The following is a 22,620-nucleotide window of genomic DNA, read 5'->3' on the forward strand; positions in this document are numbered from 1 at the left end:
AACAGTAATTAAAAAAAAAAGTAAAAATTGCTATAATATCTGATAGGGGCATTACTTTTACTTTTTGCAATTTTTAACTCCGAAGAACGACATTTCTGTAACATTTTGAATTTCAGAGAATAGCAACATTGGAACTTTTAAGAGAACCACATAGATTTCATAGATTTTTCAAAGGCAAATCAGACCTGGTCTGTCAAACAAGATGCTATTATCTGATCCTACCAGTCATATCCTTATTGTAAGGTGATGACTATAACTGACAAAAGGAACCATTCCTCATTTATGGTATTATAACTTAGAACAGACCATGAAATTCCTCATGTGGAGCTGGGAGGAAATAACTTCTCGCCATTCTAGTCCAATTACACAAAAAGGACATTTGTTTTAATCATTGATTAAGCCCACATCTTTTTTAACTTCGCGATCTAAGTCTCTTGCACTGTTAAAACTGCCTTGTTGGCTTTTTAAATCCCAAAACCCGACACTGCTGCTGCTAATAGCATTAATGTTTTCTGAGCTGTGTGGAAAAAATGGATGGATAAAAGCCTGTCATTGAACTGTCCGACATAATCCCTTGGCTTCAGCTGTCTCTTAGAGCGTCATTAAGGTAGCAAAAAGGTCAACCTTATCCAGACATCTTCAGTCAAATACAGAAGGCCTAACATAAAATACTTACCTTTAGAATATTTCTTCCTTTAAGGGCTGTCAACAAAGGTAGCAATGGCAATTTCCTTGTCAGTCATTTAGACTACCTTTGCTGTAAGCCGTGGAAAAAGCATGAATTTCTAATGGTCGTTCCTAAAAGGTATTCTCCAAATCCCTGCTAGAAAGGGAAGGAATGAGAAAAAGCACCACTGAAGGATCTGATACATAACTGCGTGGATAAATTATCCCATTACTTTGCTCTGATCCTGTAACACCTTTCTTTTACTTGCTAGAGTGGAGTTTATCTCTTTAGACTCAGCCCAACAGTTGTTGCTCAGACAAAACCTTGTGTCAGAGAGAGCTGTGCTTGAGCAGGGTGCGTGACAGTGTATTGCAAGATTTATGCTGTGACATGCATATTTTTCAGCATTTCAGGGAAAGAACAATGGGGATTTGTGTTTAGAACTTTCGACTCTCTCCTAAAAAATGAGAAACATTTTGCTCTTTCATGCCAGTTCTTTTTCACCCATAAAGTACTGCAATATCTACTATCAAATGTCGATAGAAACAATTATTTACTATCTTTGCCAAGGCCTGGGAATAAAAATAAATAAATCTGTATTTATTTTGTTTCTAGAAAAGGGTAGACTCTCCCTTACAGCTAGTTTGGCAGTAGCCAAAAGGTACTCAGTGGTGGGCTTCTTACAGAATTAGGAAATTACTCACCAGTTTGAAAATGCAGATAAATGTATCCCATCCTTTCTCTATGCCATGGGTAGATTACTATTAGATGTAGAGTCACACTGCAAATGTTTACATAAATAGTGTGTGGCATTCATAGGATGTATTCCTGTAATATGTCCAGTAACAAGCATTCCATGGTGTCCCTGAGCCTGTCCGTTGCTTCTCATTTCCTTTTCAAGTGGGCACACTTTAATTTGGACATTTCCTTCTATTGCCTCTTGAAATTCTAAGCTATAGTTCACCACTCCCTGAATGAAAATACGCTCTTCACAGATTGCACCAAGTAAAAGCTGAAAGAAATAACTGTGTCGAGCATTCCATGAGTCCAGTGCTGTTTGAATCAAGCTTTTATCAAACAGTTGCATATAATGAACAAGCTTACAATTGTCAGTCCAAGCAGCCAGAATTTTTCAGATCATATCTCTTTTTCTCTGTATCTGTAGAGCCCAGTCAAGCACAGCCTTGGTCCTGAATACTGGGATCTTTTAAGTGCTGCTACAGTAAGAGGTGTTTGTTAATAAGCATAATTTCTGCATAGACAAATACGAAAGTAACTAGTTAATATATTCCTTGATGACTCTTTTGGTAGCATTTGGTTTTAAAGTTATCCAAACAAAATGAGTTTTACTAGGCCAGTGGTTTGGATACTTATGCTTTTTCTTTGTCTCTAGATTGGGGAACCAAAACTTGTGTTCTGCCTGGACTGCTCTGCAGAAACCATGAGCAGCCGCCTAATGATGAGCAATCAGAGCAGTCAGCACTCTGATAATGCTGAAACCATCAAAGAAAGAATCGAAAGCTATTACCAAGCATCAAAACCTGTGATTGCATACTATGAAAGGAAGACACAGTTATGCAAGGTAAATTGCTTGACATCTTGAATTAAATTATTGCTTTTTGCTTCCATTATATGAGCAATATTTGGAAAATACTGACATGGCATAATTTATGAACTGTATTAGTTTCTGCACTTTCCAGTTTGTTCTCATCTTGCACTTCCCTGGTTTGTTTGCAACTTCTACAAACTTCTGAGTTCCACACTACAGTTTGAAAGAATAAAAGCACAGATTTATCCTGAGGCTGAGAACATATCCTGAATCACTACCTCATCTGTATAGAATCTCTTATTAAACATTAATGCTGGAAAGCTTTTCTTTAAGTATTAGGATTTATTTCTCTATAAGGGCTTTTAGAGTTGGGATGAAAGATTACGTTAATCTGAAGCCAAAGTTAAATTTGCAAAACTGACAGTGTATATCCTGATATAAAACAGACCTGCACACCAGAAAGATCTTTCTGCTGGGACAAATGCCATAGTTATATTAATTTCAATGAATGACCTCAGTTTACACCTGCTGAGGATGTGATATTTAAAGCATTCTTTTTATTCTCTAATCAATACTTTACAAGAAAAAATCCATCAGTGCAATTGACTGATGTGTATGCTGGCACATCTGTAAACTCACTTACATAGGATGTTTGTATTTCCTTTTGTATATTTCTTTTCTCCATTGTGGCAAACTATCCCTTATGTTCAGCTACAGAAAGATCTAGTCCTACTGATCCTTCTTGTCCTAAAAGGGAGAGAATCCAATAGTAGTTTCTGGAAATATTATGGGAGCTTTTTTTCTAGAGGCTATAGCAAGCATGCAAATTGCATATCCCAAACCTTTCTGCTCTGCAAAGTTCCCAAAAGAGAAACATGCAGCTAATTTATGCACCCATATGCTGACCTGAGAACAGAGTAAATGTCATAGTCCTGAGAAAAATAATACTCCAAGGGGAAGTCCTGATTTATGTCCTTTGCTGACCCCACAGTAAGTGCACAGAAGGCAAACTCCAGAGTGGCAGGGAAAAAAATCCCCATTTACTTTTCTTTTTTAAGCTTAAGAATGATTATCTGGTTTTATTTGTATTTTCTTTGATGAGCTACCTTGCCAACATTGCAAGGATGTGTCTAATTAAGAATTCAGTACAATACACAATACACCAACTCAGGGTGCTGCGGAGGAAAACAGAGCTCTCTGTGTCTTTGAGATCTTATGCCAGTGAGCTGTGCCTACCCCAGTGTTTCCCTTGCTGAAGCATCAGGGAAGTGACAGCCCCAAAGAGAATGAACCTACGCTGAATACTTTCGCACAGATTTTGCATTTATGGTCTGCCATATTTCACTTGATGTGGATTCTCCTTGCCCTTCCTTAATACTTCTGCTGCAAGTTTCTATTCCATCTCCTATGCAATCTATGCAATGGCAAATCATGCAGCCATTCTTGAAAGCTTATAGCTCGTTAGCTCCATAAGGGACTGGCCAAGTCTATGGGTCAGAACGGGACATGTACTCCGCACTCTTTTGTCATTGATTTTTGAGGGATCTGTCATTTTGGGTTTGCGTGTTAGAAAATACTTGTGCATTGCTTGAACAGTGTTTACACTGTTTTTCTTACAATGTCTGTACAGTGTCTGTACTTGCTTCTGATGAACATAGATGTTCAACATACTTCCATCTTCTTCTGGATGGAACTATTGGGTATGAAAGCTCTGTAACATCAGTTTTATAAACATTATCATAGAAAATGTCCTTTTAAGGTTGAAAAATGTGTTCTGTTTTTCTTGAAGACAGGTACTCTGTATTGAAAAGTCTACCTCATCCACTTTTTACTAAACTGATAAAATACATATCTGCTGTCAAAGATGTGATTCCATTATGGATTTAAGTAAAGGAGGGAGATGCCCCCTCCCCAACCCTTATGTAGTTCATGTTCAGTTATTTATCAGCATTTAGAGAACGCTGCCAAAATACTCAGCGGAGGTAGGCTTTTAAAATTAATCCTCCCAGGCTATCCTTGCCACCCCCAGCCAGCCTCAGGTACAAGCCTGCAGCTTCGGTGCCTGTACAGCAAGGAGCAGAAGCAAATGTAGTTTTCCTACAAGAAGCATGTTAACATTTTGTTGTTCATGGGTGAGAAAAGTGATTTTTTTAACCCAGTGTTGTTGAACAGTTGTGGGAATCTATTTTAAAGTTTACTTTGCACCTACAGTCAAAGTGGAAAAGTAGGTCTGAGCACTTTTTTGCACCAGGCAATTGACTTCAAGAGCTATTCTGACCCAAATATTCCCTATCAGTTCTGCAATGGACAGTGCTGGAATAAAAAAAAAAAATCAGTTTTGGAAATACAGTAAATACTGTGAAACAAAGTGATTTCTTTTTTGGAAGAAATGCTTGTTTAGGATTTTTTTCTAGGCAATTTTCCTGGATAAGTGAATTTGAAGAGTTTAATCATACGGTCTGACTTGATCAATGAAACAGCTCAAGCATAGTGCCTGGCATAGTGGCATCCTTCCAGTGCCCAGTCCTGCTTTGAGCAGGAGGTTGGACTAGATGACCCCCTGAGGTTCTTTCCAACCTATAACATTATCCTGTAAATGCACATAGAATCGTTTAGGTTGGCAAAGACCTGTAAGATCATCAAGTCCATCTTACAAACCCGTACATTGTTGGGCTCAACAATTTGAAGAGTAAAGACAAAGAAAAAAACAGTTAAGCCTTGGTCAACAGCTGTTTTGAAACAAAGAGAACTAGGTAACACAAAATGTATAACTGTTAGCTGTGTGGGAAATGAAGAGAAAAGAGACATTTAGGTTTACAGTTTTAAAGCTATTTTAGCAGCAAATATGTTTAGGCTGCATACTTTGAAGAAAGCAGAGCGTAAAGGGGAAGTTTGCAATTCCCAGGCCATGGGGTTAGTTTCTTATTTATAGCAACATATTTTACAGACTGCTAGGCACTGACATTAGCAACCACTCTGATGTTCTCTGAATGAAGAAAGGAAATTCAGATGGAAAGCAGAAAAACTGTCAGTAATACTTCTGACTGCAATTTTTTTTGTGCAGTCTAGGCTAAAATAGTCCTTGGTTTTTGTTCTTTGTAATATCATACACATACACAGAAGACGAAGACTTTACCTAGAGGCGGTCTAACATGTTTAATATTTTTCTTCCTGATTTTAACTATACCACCCCACGTTTTCAGCTTTGGGAATCTGTTCCTTCATAAGTGGGTTTTATTACTCTCCAGCATTGGCCAGCGCTGGCTGAAGATGTTAATGCTCCCATTAAGATGCTGCTGCCTCTGTAATTATGCTCACCGAAGGAACTGTATATATGTTTCCTAATCCATTTCAGGCAAATCCACCAAAGTTACTTTACAAGTGTTGATTTGAAGACCCCTTAAAATAAATGACCTCATCTATGTTCATGGATGTTTTAAAATAATCCATAGACCTTCACGTAAATAAAGACCAAAGGCTCGTACCCTCTTTCTCAGGCAAAGCTGGTGGGATCCAATAGCTTCAGGGAAGCGATGCCTTACCTGAAGGTGCTGTTTGCAGATCCAGATCCATCTGTGATCCCAGGATAAGCAATGGCCAAAGCATCTGAAGAGAAACTATTTAAGAGAGGAAGAGAAGAAGGGTCTAAAAGAATCTTTAGTTGCTACCTTCTGGAAAGCTATTTCTGCCCAGGCTTATTTTTTCAACAGAGGCAGCTCTTCAGTGGAAGGCCCATGTGAGCTTTATGTCCCTTGAGATGCCAGCCATGCACTTTCTGAAGAATTCAGAGGAATGGATGCTGAGATTTTAAGAGAAATATTAGAGTCTAAATCCCACCTAACTGCCGTGAAGATGCAGCATTAACCTTTTCTAGCCAGGTCACTGAAACGTGTGACCAAGCACCAATAACTGTAGGTGAAATAGTGTTTAATTGTATAAGTGATCATGTCCTGTAGGGATTAACTGCGGCTCCCAGTCCCTGCTTTCCCACAGAAAAGAAAATCAGAACTGTTAAATAGACTTGTTTAACAAGAAAATAAGGTTGGCATATTGGTATATTTGCATTCTCCATTTTTTAAGTGTATTTAGGGCTGGGCAAACTTTTTCACAGATTGGGAACAGCACATGGCAACAGTGCTATGTGTTTAACTTGTCCTATCCAGCCTAAAAGTTTTCAGTCCTGAAACAGGCAGATTAAATATGCAACGGTAAAATTCGGTTCTGGGCGTGAGGCCAGCAGAAGGTCTGGTGTGGGAATTAGATGCTGGATGAGCACTCAGTGGAGGAGGAACTGATCTGTTGTGCCATATCAAGGTGTGCTTGAGGCTACATTGTCAAATTTGCTTTCTCATTCTCTGTATTGGAACGGGTGTTACAGCACGGATGGAAGGAGCCTAATAAACACAGTAGAGACAGAAAAACTCAAGTCTGACCTAGCTTCCTCTGCAGTCATTAGGAAATCTCTCTTTGCCTAGCTTGCGCAGAAGAGACAAAGGTACATGGTTGCAACAGCGTTCCCATTTTAATCAGTGAGAATTTTATGACCTTCCCTAAACCTAGAGTTACTGTGCATAGCTGCATTCTTAAATAACCAGAATGATATTTGGAAATGCAATGTTTTTCCATTCTGCTGACCTCTGAACAAGACCAGTGACCTAATAAAGCTGCCAAAAGATCAGGACTCTGAAATTTCCCCTTGACCAGGACCACCTGTCAGCGTTTCTGCTCAGCAGTGGAAGCGTGAGGCATGCACAAAGGGTGGAGAACTTGGGTGCAGATGAAACACCCATGAACCTGACAGGAATAAATAATGGTGATCCTGCCAGCCGCCCAGCTGAGATAAGAACTGTGATGTAACTCGCAGGGATGTATTTACAAGGGAAGATAAGCTGACCGAAGAATGAAGGGCAAAGAATGGCAGTGTCCTCTGCTCACTTTTCTGCTTAAGGCATTAATTTTCTAAATCGTGTTCTGGAAGGTAAAGTAGCTGTAACAGTAAGTTAGAAATTTTCCAACTAATTTTTTAAAAATCATGTTTGGGGGATACTGTTTAATATTCCATAACTTCTTTCACAGTCAGCCACAAGATACCCACCTGCCGCTAAGGACAGCAAGCGGGTGCTTTTTAGCAAAGACCTCGTGCTGGAAACTCAAGGACTGAAAGCCCTGCTCGAAAAAACAACAGTTGCAAGCTGCCTGATTCTGTGGGAATTGGATGTTTCAGATGAATGAAATGAAACTAAATGCACTATGGTAGATGTAGTAAGCAGGTTGGGTTTAAATTTATTTCTCAGTGATTTCCAAGGCAGCTAGACAGAAAAGTGCGTCTGAAAATTTAGTAGGCACCTACTTGTGGTTTAACGTGGCTAAATGTAAATAGCTTTGAAAATATGGCCCTCTGTCAATTGAGAAGAAAGCGAGAAAAAAACCCTGATTGTTTTTAATGTCTGACTCATCCTTTAAAGCTTTTTTCAAGTGACAGTATGTAGGAGGGCGATAAGTAATGGAGAAGAGCAACGCATTGGTAGTCAAGCAAGACAAAACTCATCTTACCTCGCTAACGTAAGACACCTAGTAGGTGTCTTAAATACAAGTTCCCTGAGGAAAAGGGCTGTGAGTATAACAAATACGGTAGGCAGCCCAGAGCAGAGGATTTTCAAGGATGTTCAGAAAGACTCCCTATTTCAGATCACATGTTATGGAAGCTTAGCCTACAAAATTCAACCAAAATGCATTTCTCTTTTTAGCTTTCTTTTTCCTTTTCTTTGTTTTTCTTCTTTATCGACACTGTTGTTCTACTGTTTCTTTCTAAAATCAGTTGAAGTCACACGCTGGGTAAGCAGTAGTTGTTAGATTCTTATCACAAACATTTTCCATAACCATTATGAAAGGAGTGACCATCCGCCCTCTCAGGATCTTCCACTTCTGAGCCTTCTCATGCAGATCCTGTTAGAGGTTTCTCTGGGGAGGGGCAAATGTGTACTTTTCCCTTTAGAGAAGGGATAATCAATGGTAATAACGATAGCAGCTATGTAATTTATTTCCGTCCTTTGAAAGGTTGTCAGAGAATCATTAACCCCGGTGGGTAAGTAGGCGGGGGAACAAAGGAACGAGTGTTTCTATGTCACACCCCTTGGTGGCTTGTGACCCATTAGATGAGATAAGATACATCAGAAACATTAGCAGGGGATTATAGATAAAACACAATGGTAAATTCATCCCAAATGTGAATAGGTATCAGGGCAGCACGTTTCCACTGGATCTCCAGACAGCTTGAGCCATTGCTCTGAGAACCAGGTACTGCACTGTCGCAGAGAGGTTTTTAACACTCTCTTTAATGAGAAAGATATAAATATTAGTGCCAACACAGCTGAACTTGACTGACCTTCAAGAAGAAGCTTCTAACTAGTGAGTTTATTCCAGAGCCTCAGCCTGTCTTTCTGAAAACAGTGGTCCTCAGCCACCCTCTCTGCAGACAGTCGGGTTTTTCTCAGTGGCAATATATGTTTTGGGTTCTAAATCCCCAAACCTACAACCAATGGAGAATTAATGACAGGAGGTTTGATTGGCTGATTTTAATGCCGAAAGGAGCAACGTTATTCTATGAAGATGATTACTCCAGTCATTTTTCACATGAGCTCGTCGAATTTCTCTGTATTTGAAGTTACCTAAAGCCACAGCAGCATTTCAAAATGGGAAGTACTATGGAGAACTGTATCTGGATCTTGCTTTTGTGAGAAGACAGTGGCCTCGAATAACCGTGAAACCAGTCCTAATTTATGAGGTTTGTTATAATCTGAGAAAGAGAAAAAACACAGTTTTCTCTCCTGGGGCTGCAGAGAGCGTCATTGAATTACTGTGGTAGCGGCTGTGAATTATTGTCACATTAAGTTAGTTTTGTGCCACAACTTTAAGTTAGTTTTATGAATTGGACCTTTGTTATTTAGGAGGCCAGCATGGGAAGCACTGGGGCTGTCATTAGTCACGCTCATCCATATTTTACTGTGACTGTTAGGAAGGCAGCGTTCCAGCCAGTCATAAAGGGCAGCAATTTCCACGCTCACAAGCCTAATTCTTCACCACAACTGCCTAGATCTAGGCTTGAGTATCAGTCCCAGTTCTAGAGGAGGTCGCTGAAAAGCCAATGGCAATCAGCTGTGCTGATTAGGTTAGCTCGGTTATCTGGCGCAGATGTTATTTATGGAATAGAGATAATAAAAATACATATTCAGATAACAGAGCTTTGGAATGGCTGTGGCCTTCACCTGTATGAAGTATATTTCTTGTGGGAAAGCCATATGAGAAGAGGTGTCCTGGCAGTTGAGATGGACACAACAAGCTGCTTTATAGCAGCGGAGATGGGGGTTGCTAGTTTTATTCTAACTGGAGAAGGCAGGCATTTGGTCCAGAATGGTTCACCATTCCCCTTTTCTCTTTGCTACTAGTAAGTCACCCCCTCCTCAACCCTTTGTTTCTGTGGCACAGAAAGCTTCTGAAAGACACGCAGCCCTTGTTTGAGAGCTGACCTTTCTCCAGCACCACCGGCTGCTTCACAACTTACTCCAGCGCGTGCGTACTTCAGCATTACGTACAGCAGCAGTGTCAGCAAACGCCAGCGTGACAGAGAGCAAAGGAAGCAAGAGAGCCGCGCTCCCGAAAGCTCGCCAGGAGGGGAGAGGGTAGTTCGGCTCAGGCTGTACGATCCCCTCGTGGTGAATCCAAGGGGATTGAACCCTGTCAGGCGTGGCTCCTTAAAGGGTGGCCAGGCTGGTCATATCCAGTGCTGGAGCTGCTGTGTGCGGAGGCAGACTGGCTGAGTGTGCCGGCACTTCTGACAGGATGCAACAAGGGACCAAACTTTGCAGCATCTCTTGATGCCACCAAGAGCGAAACCAAGCTACGGAGCATGAACACAATCCCTTGCCAGATCTCTGCAAGGAGCAGCTGCCGACTCCCACACAAGACTTAGCACTGAGGGACTTAAAATGTACATTGAGTGCAGTCAGACTGCACAGGAGCTGGCTGCAAGCCAACACCGTATCTGAGAAGAATTTCATGGACCATTTCAAAAAGACATTTTTTGGATTTGAAATTCCTTTTATTCTCCTGCAGAACACAGAGGTGGCAGAAAGTAGGGTGGTCGGGAATGTCCCCTTCAAATGTTACGATTGTCTGGCATCCTCGTCAGCAGCTTGGGGAAGAAAATGCAGCACATAGCTCAGAAAAACAGGTTTTAGTGAAGTCCAGTTAAACGTGTGCAAACTCCGTGGCGTGCATGAAAGACTAAGCATGGAGAGGCAGAGGGGAAGCTTGCTTTTGAGCAGAAAATCAAGGCTCCCACCAGGCGTTTGAGAGGAACCGAATAATCACCAGATGCAATCTGCGTGGTGGTACACAGCCAGCATGACAGCTTCTTCTGTCGCTGCTGTGAAGGCAAACGACAGCTCTCCTTCCCCAAGTAACGACCTGCGTGACACTCACTGCGTGGGACGCACATGAAACTCATTGCTCAGGAAAGCTCGGTGCTACATTAACGTTTTCTAGGGGACACACAGAAGTATTACTGGCTAGACATCATTCCTCTCCGCTGAAACGCAGCTCTCCCTTCCTCAGCACAGCAGAATAAATTGGTCTCGTTTTTGTTGAAATTCAATCATGAAAAATAAACTTGGACAGCCCGGACAACCTCTGGCCAAACCAGAATCTTTGGGGTGTTGAAGAAAAAAATATCTTCAATGGAAGTGAGTTCTCATACAACACGACCGGCGCCGCTGTCAAGCATGCGCTGCCCAAAGGTCGTCATAAAAGCAGAAGCGATTCACCGAGCTGGCAACCACACGTGCACAGAAACGCGGCCCCTCGCTGCGTTACTGCGCTGGGAAGCTTTCGGGTCAGCCCCGGCATTGCATACGCTGACACTTCAGCTGACAAGAAACAAATTAACGAGTCAGTGCCATCCCTCTCATGAATGGTTTGATATCGAAGTTACTCTATTAGGTTTCTTTTGGAGGGTGTTAAAATAGTTTCTAAAAATCTTTGGAAACTGTTCTGTATAGCAAAGGTGTAATTTTACTTCAAAACACAGGTCCTTGGGAGAAAGAGCTTAACCTCCCTCGTCTGATCACGTGCTTTGCTCCAGACGATGGAGCCTACAGAATCTGTGGAAACGCAGTGAGAAATTTGGGTTGTGGAAGCTGCTCCTCTGCATCAGCACGCTTACAGCATGAAACAGAATGTTTCTTTTATTTTGGATCAGGTTTTTTGTGCCAATGCTTAGATTCTGAGATAATTCTTCATAACTTAATCAAACCTAATGCTTTTTTGCCTGTTTCGCAGGTTGATGCAGAAGGAACGCAGGAGGATGTCTTTCTGGAAGTCTGCAAGACAATTGACTCTTTCCTGACGAAGGAAGAGGCAGCGTTTGCTTTTCCAACAGAAACGCAGTGACGGCGCGCGCGCGCAGCCTTGCCTCACGCGCACCTGGCCGGCACGGTTACGACACTGTTCAAAGCAATACCGCTTTCTTGAGAGGTATCTGGAGTTTGTGCATGTGGTATGCTGTTAGATGAAATCTTTTTCCTCTGTTCCGACAACGCCCTCCGTAGGAAGTGGTCTGTGTGCTCACTCTACACTAAGAACTCTGTATTGTTGTTGGTGGTTTGCTCTTCACGGGTTAAAAGCAGCATGGTGAACAGCAGCTCTGGTGTGCATTTCATCATCTCATGCATTCGACTGGAAGTCAGACGGTGCCTGGCCAGCAGCGAGCTCTTCAGCCACATCATTCATCATTTAGCATATTAAGATTACTTCGTGCAAGTTTCCCACTGGTTATTATTTTCTTTTAATTAACAGTATTAATTTTTGTGGTATCACTAAGCTTGTTCTTGGGTTTTAGTGACTGAAATCTGTTCTCCGTTACATGCAGCTGTAAGACAGCTGGAATTAGTTGAGCTAGAATTTAAAATACACTTTTCACATGTCCCCAGAACACTGTTACAAGAAGCAGAAAAATTAATTGAAGGTGAAGACACAGCTGAATGTTGTGGAAGTCTGTCAATCCGTTACCGCGGAGCAGACGCCACTTTGAGGCAGCCTTGTCTTCTGCTGGGGCTCGCAGGACGTTATAAATGATGACTTCCCAGTTCTGCGAGCTGAGGTGAAAATAACGATTGTGGCGTACAGTAACGCGCGCAATCCAGTAATTACCCATATTAAGAGCAGTTTTACTATCATTAAAGTCTACATGTAAGTTGACTATGGGCCAGAATGTATGAAGATGTCTTTAATAAAATCATACTTCAGAAACATTTAAAATGCAAAATTCAGACTGTCATCTGTTGTCTTGTACTGGTATTGCCAAAACTTTTTTTTTGTTTGGGGGGGGGGGGGGAGGGAGGGGAAAGATTATTTGATTCATATTGCTTGCATCTTTAGTAAGCCATTTATCTGTAATAGCTGCAAAAGTCTGTAAAAATCGTATCGCATTTCCATTAGGTTAACCAAAATATCGTGGAGTTTCTTTGGTATTCTGATAGCTAAATAAAAGCTTGTTTGACATTCCTGCAAAGTAACTGCATCCTCTGACTGGGAACTACTGGATGAATTCACAGCTGAAGTGGGTTGCATGATCGCTCTTACTGTCGAAGTTGTACTTGATGCGGCAGATTTGTATTTTTAAAGTTAACCTTTCTTGTAACGAAGACGTAACACAAATAAAACACGTACAAAAATGAGGCGTAATGATTTCTGTTACAGCACGCGTGGGTTTAATCCTTTTCAAAGCACAGCACATGACAGAACAGCTCCGGCCGGCGGGCTTGGTGTCCTTGCTCCATTCAGGGCAGTCTCTTTCGTTTTCTTCCTTGGCATTTGCCCTGCAAACGCTAACTCGGTTGTTTTTAAGGGACTGTCTTGGATATGTTCTTAACCTTCACGTCCTGGATGTTCCTTCGTTCCTGGGTCCCTTCATAGCCTACGTTTTACCTCTGGCGCTCTAGCAAGCGCTGCTCCAGCTCCGGGCCAGAGCCACGGGGCGACCGGTAGCGCCTGCGGTACCACGGCTTTCGGTGAGCGACTGCCGCAGGCAGGTTTTTCCAAACCCAGCCCCAAAGCACGAGCAGGTATCTGGTGTGGTACGTTAAAACAGGAAAATATTCTGGAGTTACCACGCAGTTGCAAATTCATCCGGGTAGGTTTTCTGGAGTATGTTTTATTACTTCCAATTACAATATAAATTAAAAAGTATGGAACATCATACTTGTGCGGGACGGGAACAAAGGCAACAATCAGCTGCTAATTTTCTTTTTGGTTTGTCTGTTTTTGTTTTTTTTTTTTTAAATCAAATTACAAAAATTATTTAACATACAGTTTCAGTTTAATTTTTCTTCCTGCTTCTTCTGGTCTTTTCTGTGGAACAAAACAAAAAAATTCCCATGCTTGCAGGGGGGTTGTGCACTAGGGATCTACCTGCGCATGTTCATAATGTATGCAAGAGGAAGAGCTGTATATGCATGCATATGGAAATATAACTATTTATACATATTCAATAAAAAGAGGACGTATCCAAGACACTTCTTTCTTGGGTGATTCAGGCTTGAAATTCTCCTCCTGCTTCCAATCTCGTCCAAATTATACCATGGCTTTTTGTTCTTCCCAAGCTATCCCAGTCCGAGGGCTGAGTAGCTGCGCTTGATCGCGCTTCCACTCCTGTACTTGCTCTATTTTCTCCCACCCATTTTGTCAGGGCAGCAGGAGAAAGCAAAGATTGCCACGCATTCGCTCCCTGGGAACACACCTTCACCCGCTGCAGCTTCCTAGAAAGAGCCCCGATGATGCGCAAAGCCCACTGTTTGCTGTATTAGAGAGCCTCTGGGAGCAGCATCTTTTCCAATTAAAAACTGAACTACGTCACGTGAATTGGTGTGTTGTGGTTTTCCAAGGTTTATTAAATCTATCTGAGTATGCGAGGTACGCGGGAGATCTTTACAGGATACTTGCTCAGTGTTTCATAACTGCGCTGTATTACCTTCTAAGTAGATTAAACGCTTAAAATTATTTTTTTTCTGAAGCGAAAAATAACTACACCTAAGTTTATTGCAAAACGTACTGCTGCTGATCAGTTTGTAATTAAAGTTCTCAGGTGCAGCCAGCCAATTACCCTTCTTATTGCCATCTTCCGAAGTCAAATGAGTTCTGTCCTAGCTAATTACGCTGAGTATTCAAGTTTCAAAGCAACTGGAAGTCTGTTACGGTTATAAAATAACCCAAGTGTTTCTGAATCACAAGCTACACATTCCAATAGAAAATATATTAACTAAAATAGGTCACAATAATTACAAAGCTTCTCAGACAACGGTATACAGTGTCCCCAGGCTACTGAAATCTGAGTTTTCTGCAGGCTGAAAGAGAACAGTTTGGGAGAAAGATGTGAGAGAACGGAAACGCTAATCCTGCCACAGGCGAGGCCGGTTTCGGCAGGCGCAGAGCACCATCGGTTCCCACCGAAATGAACAGCAGAGGAGGGCGCTGGGCATCTCGCAGGTCTGCACAGTGAGCGTTTGTACGGACGTACCAAGATGTCCTGCTAATGGTTTCCATCTTGATTAAAAAGTCGGAACTACACCGAAAGGAAGTGACAGCAAGCATTCTATATATAAACAGACTGTATCCACATAGTTTATTTCTCACAGTTCTCCTGACAATTGAACATTATTTAAGAACATACTGTATACACAGATAAGAAGAAACATACAAAAATGTTTTAAATGATGCACAACAAAATCCAGCAGTATAAAAGAATGCATGTGAACCCTTGCTCACTGCTCAGGCTAAATTTAATCACTGTTTAAATAGTAATAAAAATACAATCTTTCATGGATCTTGTGCAGACTACAAAAGAGGAAAAATTATTACCATATATATGATTTATATTAGGCAGTTTTCTTTGATGAGTTGCACTAACAACTCCAAATACAGAGGCAGAAGGCTGTGTATTTTATTTTAAAGGAGTTAATGTTGAGTATTAGAGACTTTACACAGTTACTACCACTGGCACTTTTCACCATATTTTGTACACATCACATGATCATCTTATATAACATTACATTTAAAAAATATATCTGAGTGACAATTTTATAACATTCACACACCATGAGCTGGTTAAGGAAGCAATGCCACAGTTGCCCCCTGTAGTGCTTCACTGTTGGTAAATAGAGTTCATCGTGGTTTTAAAAAAAAAAAAAAAAATTAAAAAAATTGAAAGTCAATGTGATTAAGCAGCTCCGATTTAATAAAGGCCTGTAACCAACCATCGCCGAGACAGTGAGTATTTTTTTAGAGTACATCCTAGAAGCAAACACTGTCATTGGTTAAAACCTTGCCTAAAGAAGTCAGTTACTGTGCTGAAAACTATTTCACAACAAAACTGCAAGCTACTAAACTGTTTTTATATAAATACTTCATCTCCTCTGGATCTCATTATAACCAAGTTCTTCGAAGCCTTTGGAATTTACTCTATCTTTAATGTGTGCTCTCATTTCTGGCTCACCCTTTTGTATGTTTTTCTTTGTGTGTTTAGATTCACCACCTAAAAATGACTAACGTGGTGAAAGAAAAGTCTCCCAGTGAAACCTTCCGCACACTAGGAATGTTCAGCTGCTGTTCAGTGATCTAGAACCATGACAGCTCAAAGCTGTAGTTTGACAAGTACACCCAGGAAGCTGTCATGCTGTGAGCGACATTTCAGGGAAAGCAGAGTCTTTCCAAAATGTGCACAGAATTAACAATGGTGCCATTGTTATTTTTCAAAGAGGATAGTAAGCCCAAGATGGTAGATCTGCTTCCCATGTCATCTATTTGCTGGAAAGTAGTTTGGGTCAAGATAATTGTAACTGGTGCCCTGGGACATGCAGTAGTCTCTGTCTAAAAATGTCTCTGCTCTGTAAATAGGTTCTAACTGATGATCTTCCTTATGAATCTCTGTTTCATGCAGACTGCAAGGGAAAGAAAAAGATAACAGTTTAAAAGTCAAGTATTTTCCTTTAACTTTCAGAAACAGTGATCATATTAACAGACTCATACCACATTTGATACAATTAATTCATAAAGTATCATTTCCCCCACTTTTAACAGTGCCAAACCTATCTGTCCACTGCATTATGGAAAAAAATTATACATCCAGAACATGCTTACAAAATACATCTCCCACAAATATAGCCTAAAGTATCTTCCACTTTGCCCGACACAGGAGACACGTCCTGTGCTGGAGCAAAGATTTCCAACATACGCAGCAATTAAGCCACACAGAGATATTCAGGCTAACTACAAATAACAAGTAGAAGCGCATGCTGCTCACCAGTCAGAACAAGAATCACAGAAATCCAAGGACATTTCTTGAGGGCAGTCTTGGCAGTGCCACCGAACACCCTGGATAGGTTCAATTCCGCAGTTATCACACTGTGGAGCAGATGGAAGAGCATTGAAAAAACAGCAACTGTAATCCCTTCTGTTAGGAACAGTACAATACACCATATAGAAAGGCAAGTCTGTAGGTTGATTACTATTAGCCCACACAGCTGAATTCTTCTCATCACAGACCATAATGTATTCATGGATAGAGAAGTCCCCATACTCTAGGAGAGGCTCTCCAGAGCCCGAAGCATTGATCCATCTTTGCTTCCCGCTCCCCAAATGCTCCATGTTGACATCGAGCTCCATGAGCTCCTCCTCCTCAAGCAAAGCAGACCTAGTCCTGCCTGCAGTCGCTGCTTGTGCTCACACGGCTGTAAGAACTGCTGCGACACGCTGCAAGAGCGTGATGTTTCTATAGCTGAAGTCCAACCATGTGAAATGTCTGAGTACAGATTTGCTTTCCATGGCAGAAGCAAGCAGCGAGACTGACCAGCAGAGCCGGTCGGGAGGCTGTCGATGGGCTGCAGAGCAGGACACAACAGGTCAGACTGATGCGCGTTCAAACTCAGGAAATCCAGTAACGCATCACAGGTGGGCTGGAAGGAAAAGCCAGGTGGCTGGGAAGGAAGTGGGACAATGTATTCAGGGAAGGGAACAGAAGTCTAAAACTAAAGCTGAGCAAGACGACAAGAACTAATCCCCAGAGAAGAATCAGGAACAACACAACCACAGCTACGTGCAAGAAGAGTGTGGCACGAAGAGAAAAAAAAAAGTACAAACGAAACATCAAGGCTGGATGAAAAATTCATGATGGTAGAGAAGAGGGGCAGAAATGCTAAGATACTTGATAAAAAAAGGAAACCTGGAAAATGGGACTTGGAGGCAAGAAGAACTTTTCAGAAATCTAAACTTTCAAGAGTGCTGCAAAGACAGGATTGAAAAGGAAAAAGAAATGTAGGGAACAAGCCTGTGCTCCCATTGCTCATCCTCCTTCAGAACCTGAAGTTCTCTCAGAGCATCTGTGAAAGCCACTCGCAGAGCAGCTCGTTCCTGGCCACCACTGATCCACTCAGGCTTACAAACACCTTACAGATTTGTCACAGCTGTATCCCTTCCTTCCACAGATGGCTTTCAGAGTTTGAGGGCTGATAATGAGGAGGGACTAAGCATACTCAGAGCTGTTCTCTGAAAATATCAATGCTAAATACTTTTAAAAAAATAAAAATAAAAAAAGGCTCCAGTTATCTCAATTTGAGAACCAAGATAGTGGAAACCCTTGACCTTAATTTCTGTGCTCCAGCTTCCCTCTCTTTCCCCTGTGAAACAGAAATAATACCATGCCTTTCATTTCCTATGGAAAAAAAAAAAAAGTATTTGCAAAGTGCTCTGATATTATAGCAATGAAAGCCTTAAAAAGCCCACAAAGGATTCAATAATTCAATATTCAAAGTAGAGTTTGAATAATGTGTAGTAAATGAGACTGAAGGCCATGCAGAACCAAAAGTGTTCTGAATGATTGCTTATTAGGTGAGCTCCATCCAGCCTGTGCGCTGAGCAAGGCAGCACTCCTGAGGGAAAATAGTATATAATCACGTAATTTCATAGCTTACTATAATTCATAATAAAATCAAATTAAGATTGCAAAGAAACTTTCAAACTTTGAATGCTTGACACCGCATAATGCCAATTTACTTTCAAAGTAATTTTATGTAGAAAAAGCAACTCGTTTGTTACCTAGAAGTCTGCTCTGCCCAATCAAAGTTTAGAATTTTGGGGAAGAAAACGCTGACTTAAAAAAAAACCCCAAACCTAAAAATGAACAACCAAAAACACCCCCAAAAACCAACACCGCTCCCCCAAGCCCCAATCCAAACACAGCATGCTAACTTTTAAAAAAAAAAAAAAAAAAAAAAAAAAGAAAAAGAAAAAGCGCCTTGGTGGTCTAACCCCGTGATTAAGTTTATCAATGTCAACTAACAAGGCTGTCTTAATTTTCCAGTCATTTTGAACTGCACTTTAAAATTAGTATCTTTGCATTCTTATATAAATGGGTATTAGAAAATAAATCTCGCTGCCTAACACTAAACAGGGGGAAGAGACTGTTCCAGCATAGCAACCAGTTACAAAGAAAATTCCTTGCAAACCAGAGAACATGATTTAGAGACTGCCCTTTCTTTCCTGTCACCTATCAATGGTTGATAACTGGGACAAGGCATTAGTTTAACTTAATGTTTATTTTCTTAATTTCACGTAACTATTGTTAGGTGTCCTTGCTTCAACTTCTGCGAGTTATTACTTGATAGGATGAGGAAGTTACTACAAAACAAAACAAAATTATTAATCTATTACTGTTCTCATTAAAACTCTTTGCTCCTCTTTGGCCTCAGGTGGAGGCAAAATGACTCCAAATTCATAATCAGAGAATTATCACCAATGAATCACTGTCAAATCAGCGTGTAGTGTCAAATGGAATTCTATAATTATTTAACCTGGCTCTAGAGCTGTATTTTCATAATACAAATGAGGACAAGACTGTATGCTTATTAATTTTCATACAATATCAGAAATCAGTGAAACCTGAGCTAGAGTGAATTACCTGGGTTTTTATTAACGAAGATGAGAGAAAGCAGACACAGTGAACAAGAACTAAGGAACCAACTTGCTACATTAAACAAAGCCTTTTTAGGAAATTTAAGCCATGTTATCTTTGAAAACTTCTACAATCCACCAAATAACAGAAGAACATCTCTTAAACTCGCCTTGAATCCCACATGCTGCACAAATCCACTTTCTGCATGCATCTGCTGGAGTTTCTGTTTCTTCAATTTTTTAAACTCTAACAGTTCTTTGTATTCAGGTAATTCTCGGTATGTTATTGGAATACTCTCTTCATCCTGTTCATAGTTAAAAATAAACAAGAAACATTCTTTAGGAATACAGTAACTAGTAAGACACACATTCCATCAATAGCTATGTGTGATTAATTACCTTTGAGAAAATGCTGGCAATATATTCTAACTAAGAAACACACTAGGAAATTATTTTTAAAAACATAGCACAAAACAGCACCCACAGGTAACTTACATTTTATCTTGTATTATTTATACTTTATTATTTGCATTAAACAAAACCAACATCATCCTAAAAACAAGTTTCTTCTGGTGAAGAGCTTAGCTGTAGTACAAAGAAGAGAGCAGTGCCTAACTTTAATTCCTAGGTTTTTTTCTCATCTTAGATGCCTAAGAGCAATTTGCATATAATCCTCTTCTCCATACAATGTGAGCAAAATGGCAGCTGCAGCAGAAGGCTTAGCTTTTGTTTAAGACAAAGCTAGTTTATTTCAATTTTAAATACGTGGCAACAGATATTGAGAACTGAAATTTAAGCCAGTTTTATCAAATTTATTGATCTTTCTCTTTCCTGTTCTGTGGAATGGTTGGAATACTGCTATTCTAAGGATAGTTACAATCACCGTTCTGATGTACTTTCAAAGCTGTGAAAATATTAAAAACAAAGGACACCCAAAAAGTTTTTACAGTTTTAAAAATTTTTGCACAAACTCTTATTTTTAAAAGACCCATAAATCAAGACAGTAACAACCTTCCATTATATGTATTTCTTATTTGAGGACAGTCAATCTTAACAGTACTAACTTCTCACCTTTACCTGCAAGAATAAAAAGTAATGAGAGGCATGATTCAACAAGTGGAAGAGTAGAAGTTTCAGAGTTATCCAACTCCTTCACCCCTTTACTTCATGCTGTCTCCTAATAGCTCAAGAAAAATCAATTGCTATTTTTCCTAAATTATGAAAAAGTTTGTCTCCCTACAGGCCGGTGCATGCAACTTTGCTGGAGATCTATAACACATGGTTCTCTCTTTTTAAAGAAACACACCATTTCTGTTTTTTCTCATCCAATTTTCTTCAACAAAGGCTGAGGATCTCTGTGCTATGGGAAGACAGAAGCTCTCATTCTAGCTCAGACGCCTGTTTCAAGATGGCTATTTAACTGTAGCAGCTGCACTTAGTAGATGTCAGCTGTTCTCAAAGATGAGAAGTCTTCATTGATACAGAGCAGTTTTCAGATCTTACAATGATAGGAATGTTCAGCTACAGAAAACAACTACAAGATGGTAATCAAAATTCTTCTAGTGTAGCCTACACACAGAATTTAATTTTCTTTTTATGAATCCATGAAGATTAAAGAATCCATATTATTTAGACAGTTTTTTAAAAAAAAAGAGGCTTGCTCTTCAGTGTTAAATTTCTAAAGGCCTTATCGATTATTTAATTGTAATTATGAACCTATAGAAAGGACTAGACTGCAAATATTCAGATTAAATTGTGTGGTGATAAGCTACATTCTCTTAATATAAAACAGGGATTCACCTTCCATGCAAATCTCAGAAGTTTTTCTGAGAAAAACTGCCTAGCACAAAACAACTGTATCTTGAATAAACTACATTATAATAGCTCCCTATGTGGACACTTCTGGGATGTAAGTAGTTGTATTCTAGAATGATTAGACCACTTAAAAAATGAAGCAATCGTAACTGAAAAGTAAATTCACTCTGCTGGGAATAGAGGGTCTTCACTTGGGAACAACTCATGTACACTAAAAAAATTTTTCAGGATTGGTTATGCCAGTCAAGCTGACTGGTAATATCCAGGCAAAATCTTTTGTCTTTACAGGGGAACAGCACCTGGTACTTCCACTGTGAAGAACTAAAAGAAAATCCTTCCTGTAGTTTTCTTGCTACACTGAATCTCTTCTCCCCCATGCTGATGCAAAGTGCTTTCCTCCAATGACTGTCACTAAGAGACCTGACTTTTAACATTAGAACAGAATCCTGTCCGTTCATTTTGAATATAGTTCATGGTCTCTTTTTTTTCTTCCAAATTGCTTCTCTTTTGCACTCATAATGGGCATCTTTCTGGTAACTGAGCTCACCTGTGTCTTTCTACATTACTGCAAGCCAGAAATATATCCATCTGGAAATGCTGCACTAGTGAAGAAAGAAAAAATTAAGCCAAATTTAAAAAAAAAAAAAAACCACAACCCAAAACCAAACAAGAACCCAAAAGCAAAAAAAAAACCAGGCACAAGTCCACCATTATCACTGCAAAAATGTAAACCAGCAACTTCTACCCAAATTAAAATAAATCCCAGTTAATTTATGGTGCCTATATTTATTATTTAAGACACCACAGCAAAACCAAAATATTTTAGGAAAATATGCAGAACAGTTAGAAAATATGTATGTAAAAACAATACAGAATGAAAGAATGTTTGCTCCAAAGCAGTTCCATTAAGATAAACAATAGTAATCTGCATCTCTTCTAATAATGCATTTTTCTTTCCAGGCCTTTGAAGGTTCTTACTGGAATGTCTGTAGGTGAACCAAAAGACCACCAGGGAGAGAATACAGAATATGACTGGGATTTAAGACTGAGAATAGATAAGCAAATTGAATAATTTAAGGAAGGTTATGCAGCGCATGTAAAAAAGTCAATAAAGAAAATTAATGGACTTAAGACTGGATGGCCTTAATACTTCTGTTATGCAACAAGCTCTTCACACAAAAGATGTCCTTAGGTTAACAAAAGATTGGAAAAAAAAAAAAAAAAAAAAAAAGTCAGGTTCTTCAGTCTAACAGTAAAGCCACAGTGATTCACACCAGCTGTAAATCTGTAAATCTTGCCCAGCATCCTAGAGATAGGATATAGTCCCTCTATATGGAAGTGGGAAAGACATAAGTCTAAATTCTTGTTGTATTATTTCATGTGATTAATTAGGAAAGTAGAACATTACATGATGTAATAACACATTGGGTAAGGTTGTCTACTAGAGTTTGCCTCCAAGAACACATATGTTTGCTGGTTGACAACTCACTCTGTTAGTTCACAGATTTTTAAAGAATCCATAATTAATTCAGCCAGTGAAGGAAGACAAAAAGGAATGATGCCAAGAGCATTCAACTTGTACCACATCTCT

At 40.0% G+C, this 22,620-nt stretch overlaps 2 protein-coding genes across 3 annotated transcripts in view; one reads left to right on the plus strand and one right to left on the minus strand.

Moving 5' to 3' along the window:
* AK5 (adenylate kinase 5) overlaps window positions 1–11,663 on the plus strand; it is a 94,035-nt gene extending 82,372 nt beyond the window's left edge. The window contains exons 12-13 of the mRNA XM_009637988.2: window positions 2,061–2,249; window positions 11,553–11,663. Of these exons, the coding sequence (XP_009636283.1) occupies window positions 2,061–2,249; window positions 11,553–11,663 (300 nt within the window). The remainder of the gene's footprint in view (window positions 1–2,060; window positions 2,250–11,552) is intronic.
* A 3,206-nt stretch (window positions 11,664–14,869) lies between these two features.
* The window catches only part of ZZZ3 (zinc finger ZZ-type containing 3), a 37,007-nt gene continuing 29,256 nt past the window's right edge, over window positions 14,870–22,620 (minus strand). For both annotated transcript variants that reach the window (XM_035893532.1, XM_009637989.2), the window contains exons 11-13: window positions 19,385–19,519; window positions 16,570–16,670; window positions 14,870–16,207 (exon numbers count right to left, since the gene is read on the minus strand). In XM_035893532.1, the coding sequence (XP_035749425.1) occupies window positions 16,063–16,207; window positions 16,570–16,670; window positions 19,385–19,519 (381 nt within the window). In that variant the 3' untranslated portion in view covers window positions 14,870–16,062. The remainder of the gene's footprint in view (window positions 16,208–16,569; window positions 16,671–19,384; window positions 19,520–22,620) is intronic.

The sequence above is a fragment of the Egretta garzetta genome, unplaced genomic scaffold (genome assembly GCF_000687185.1).
Source record: "Egretta garzetta isolate BGI_Z169 unplaced genomic scaffold, ASM68718v1 scaffold75, whole genome shotgun sequence".
Taxonomy (NCBI): Eukaryota; Metazoa; Chordata; class Aves; order Pelecaniformes; family Ardeidae; genus Egretta; species Egretta garzetta.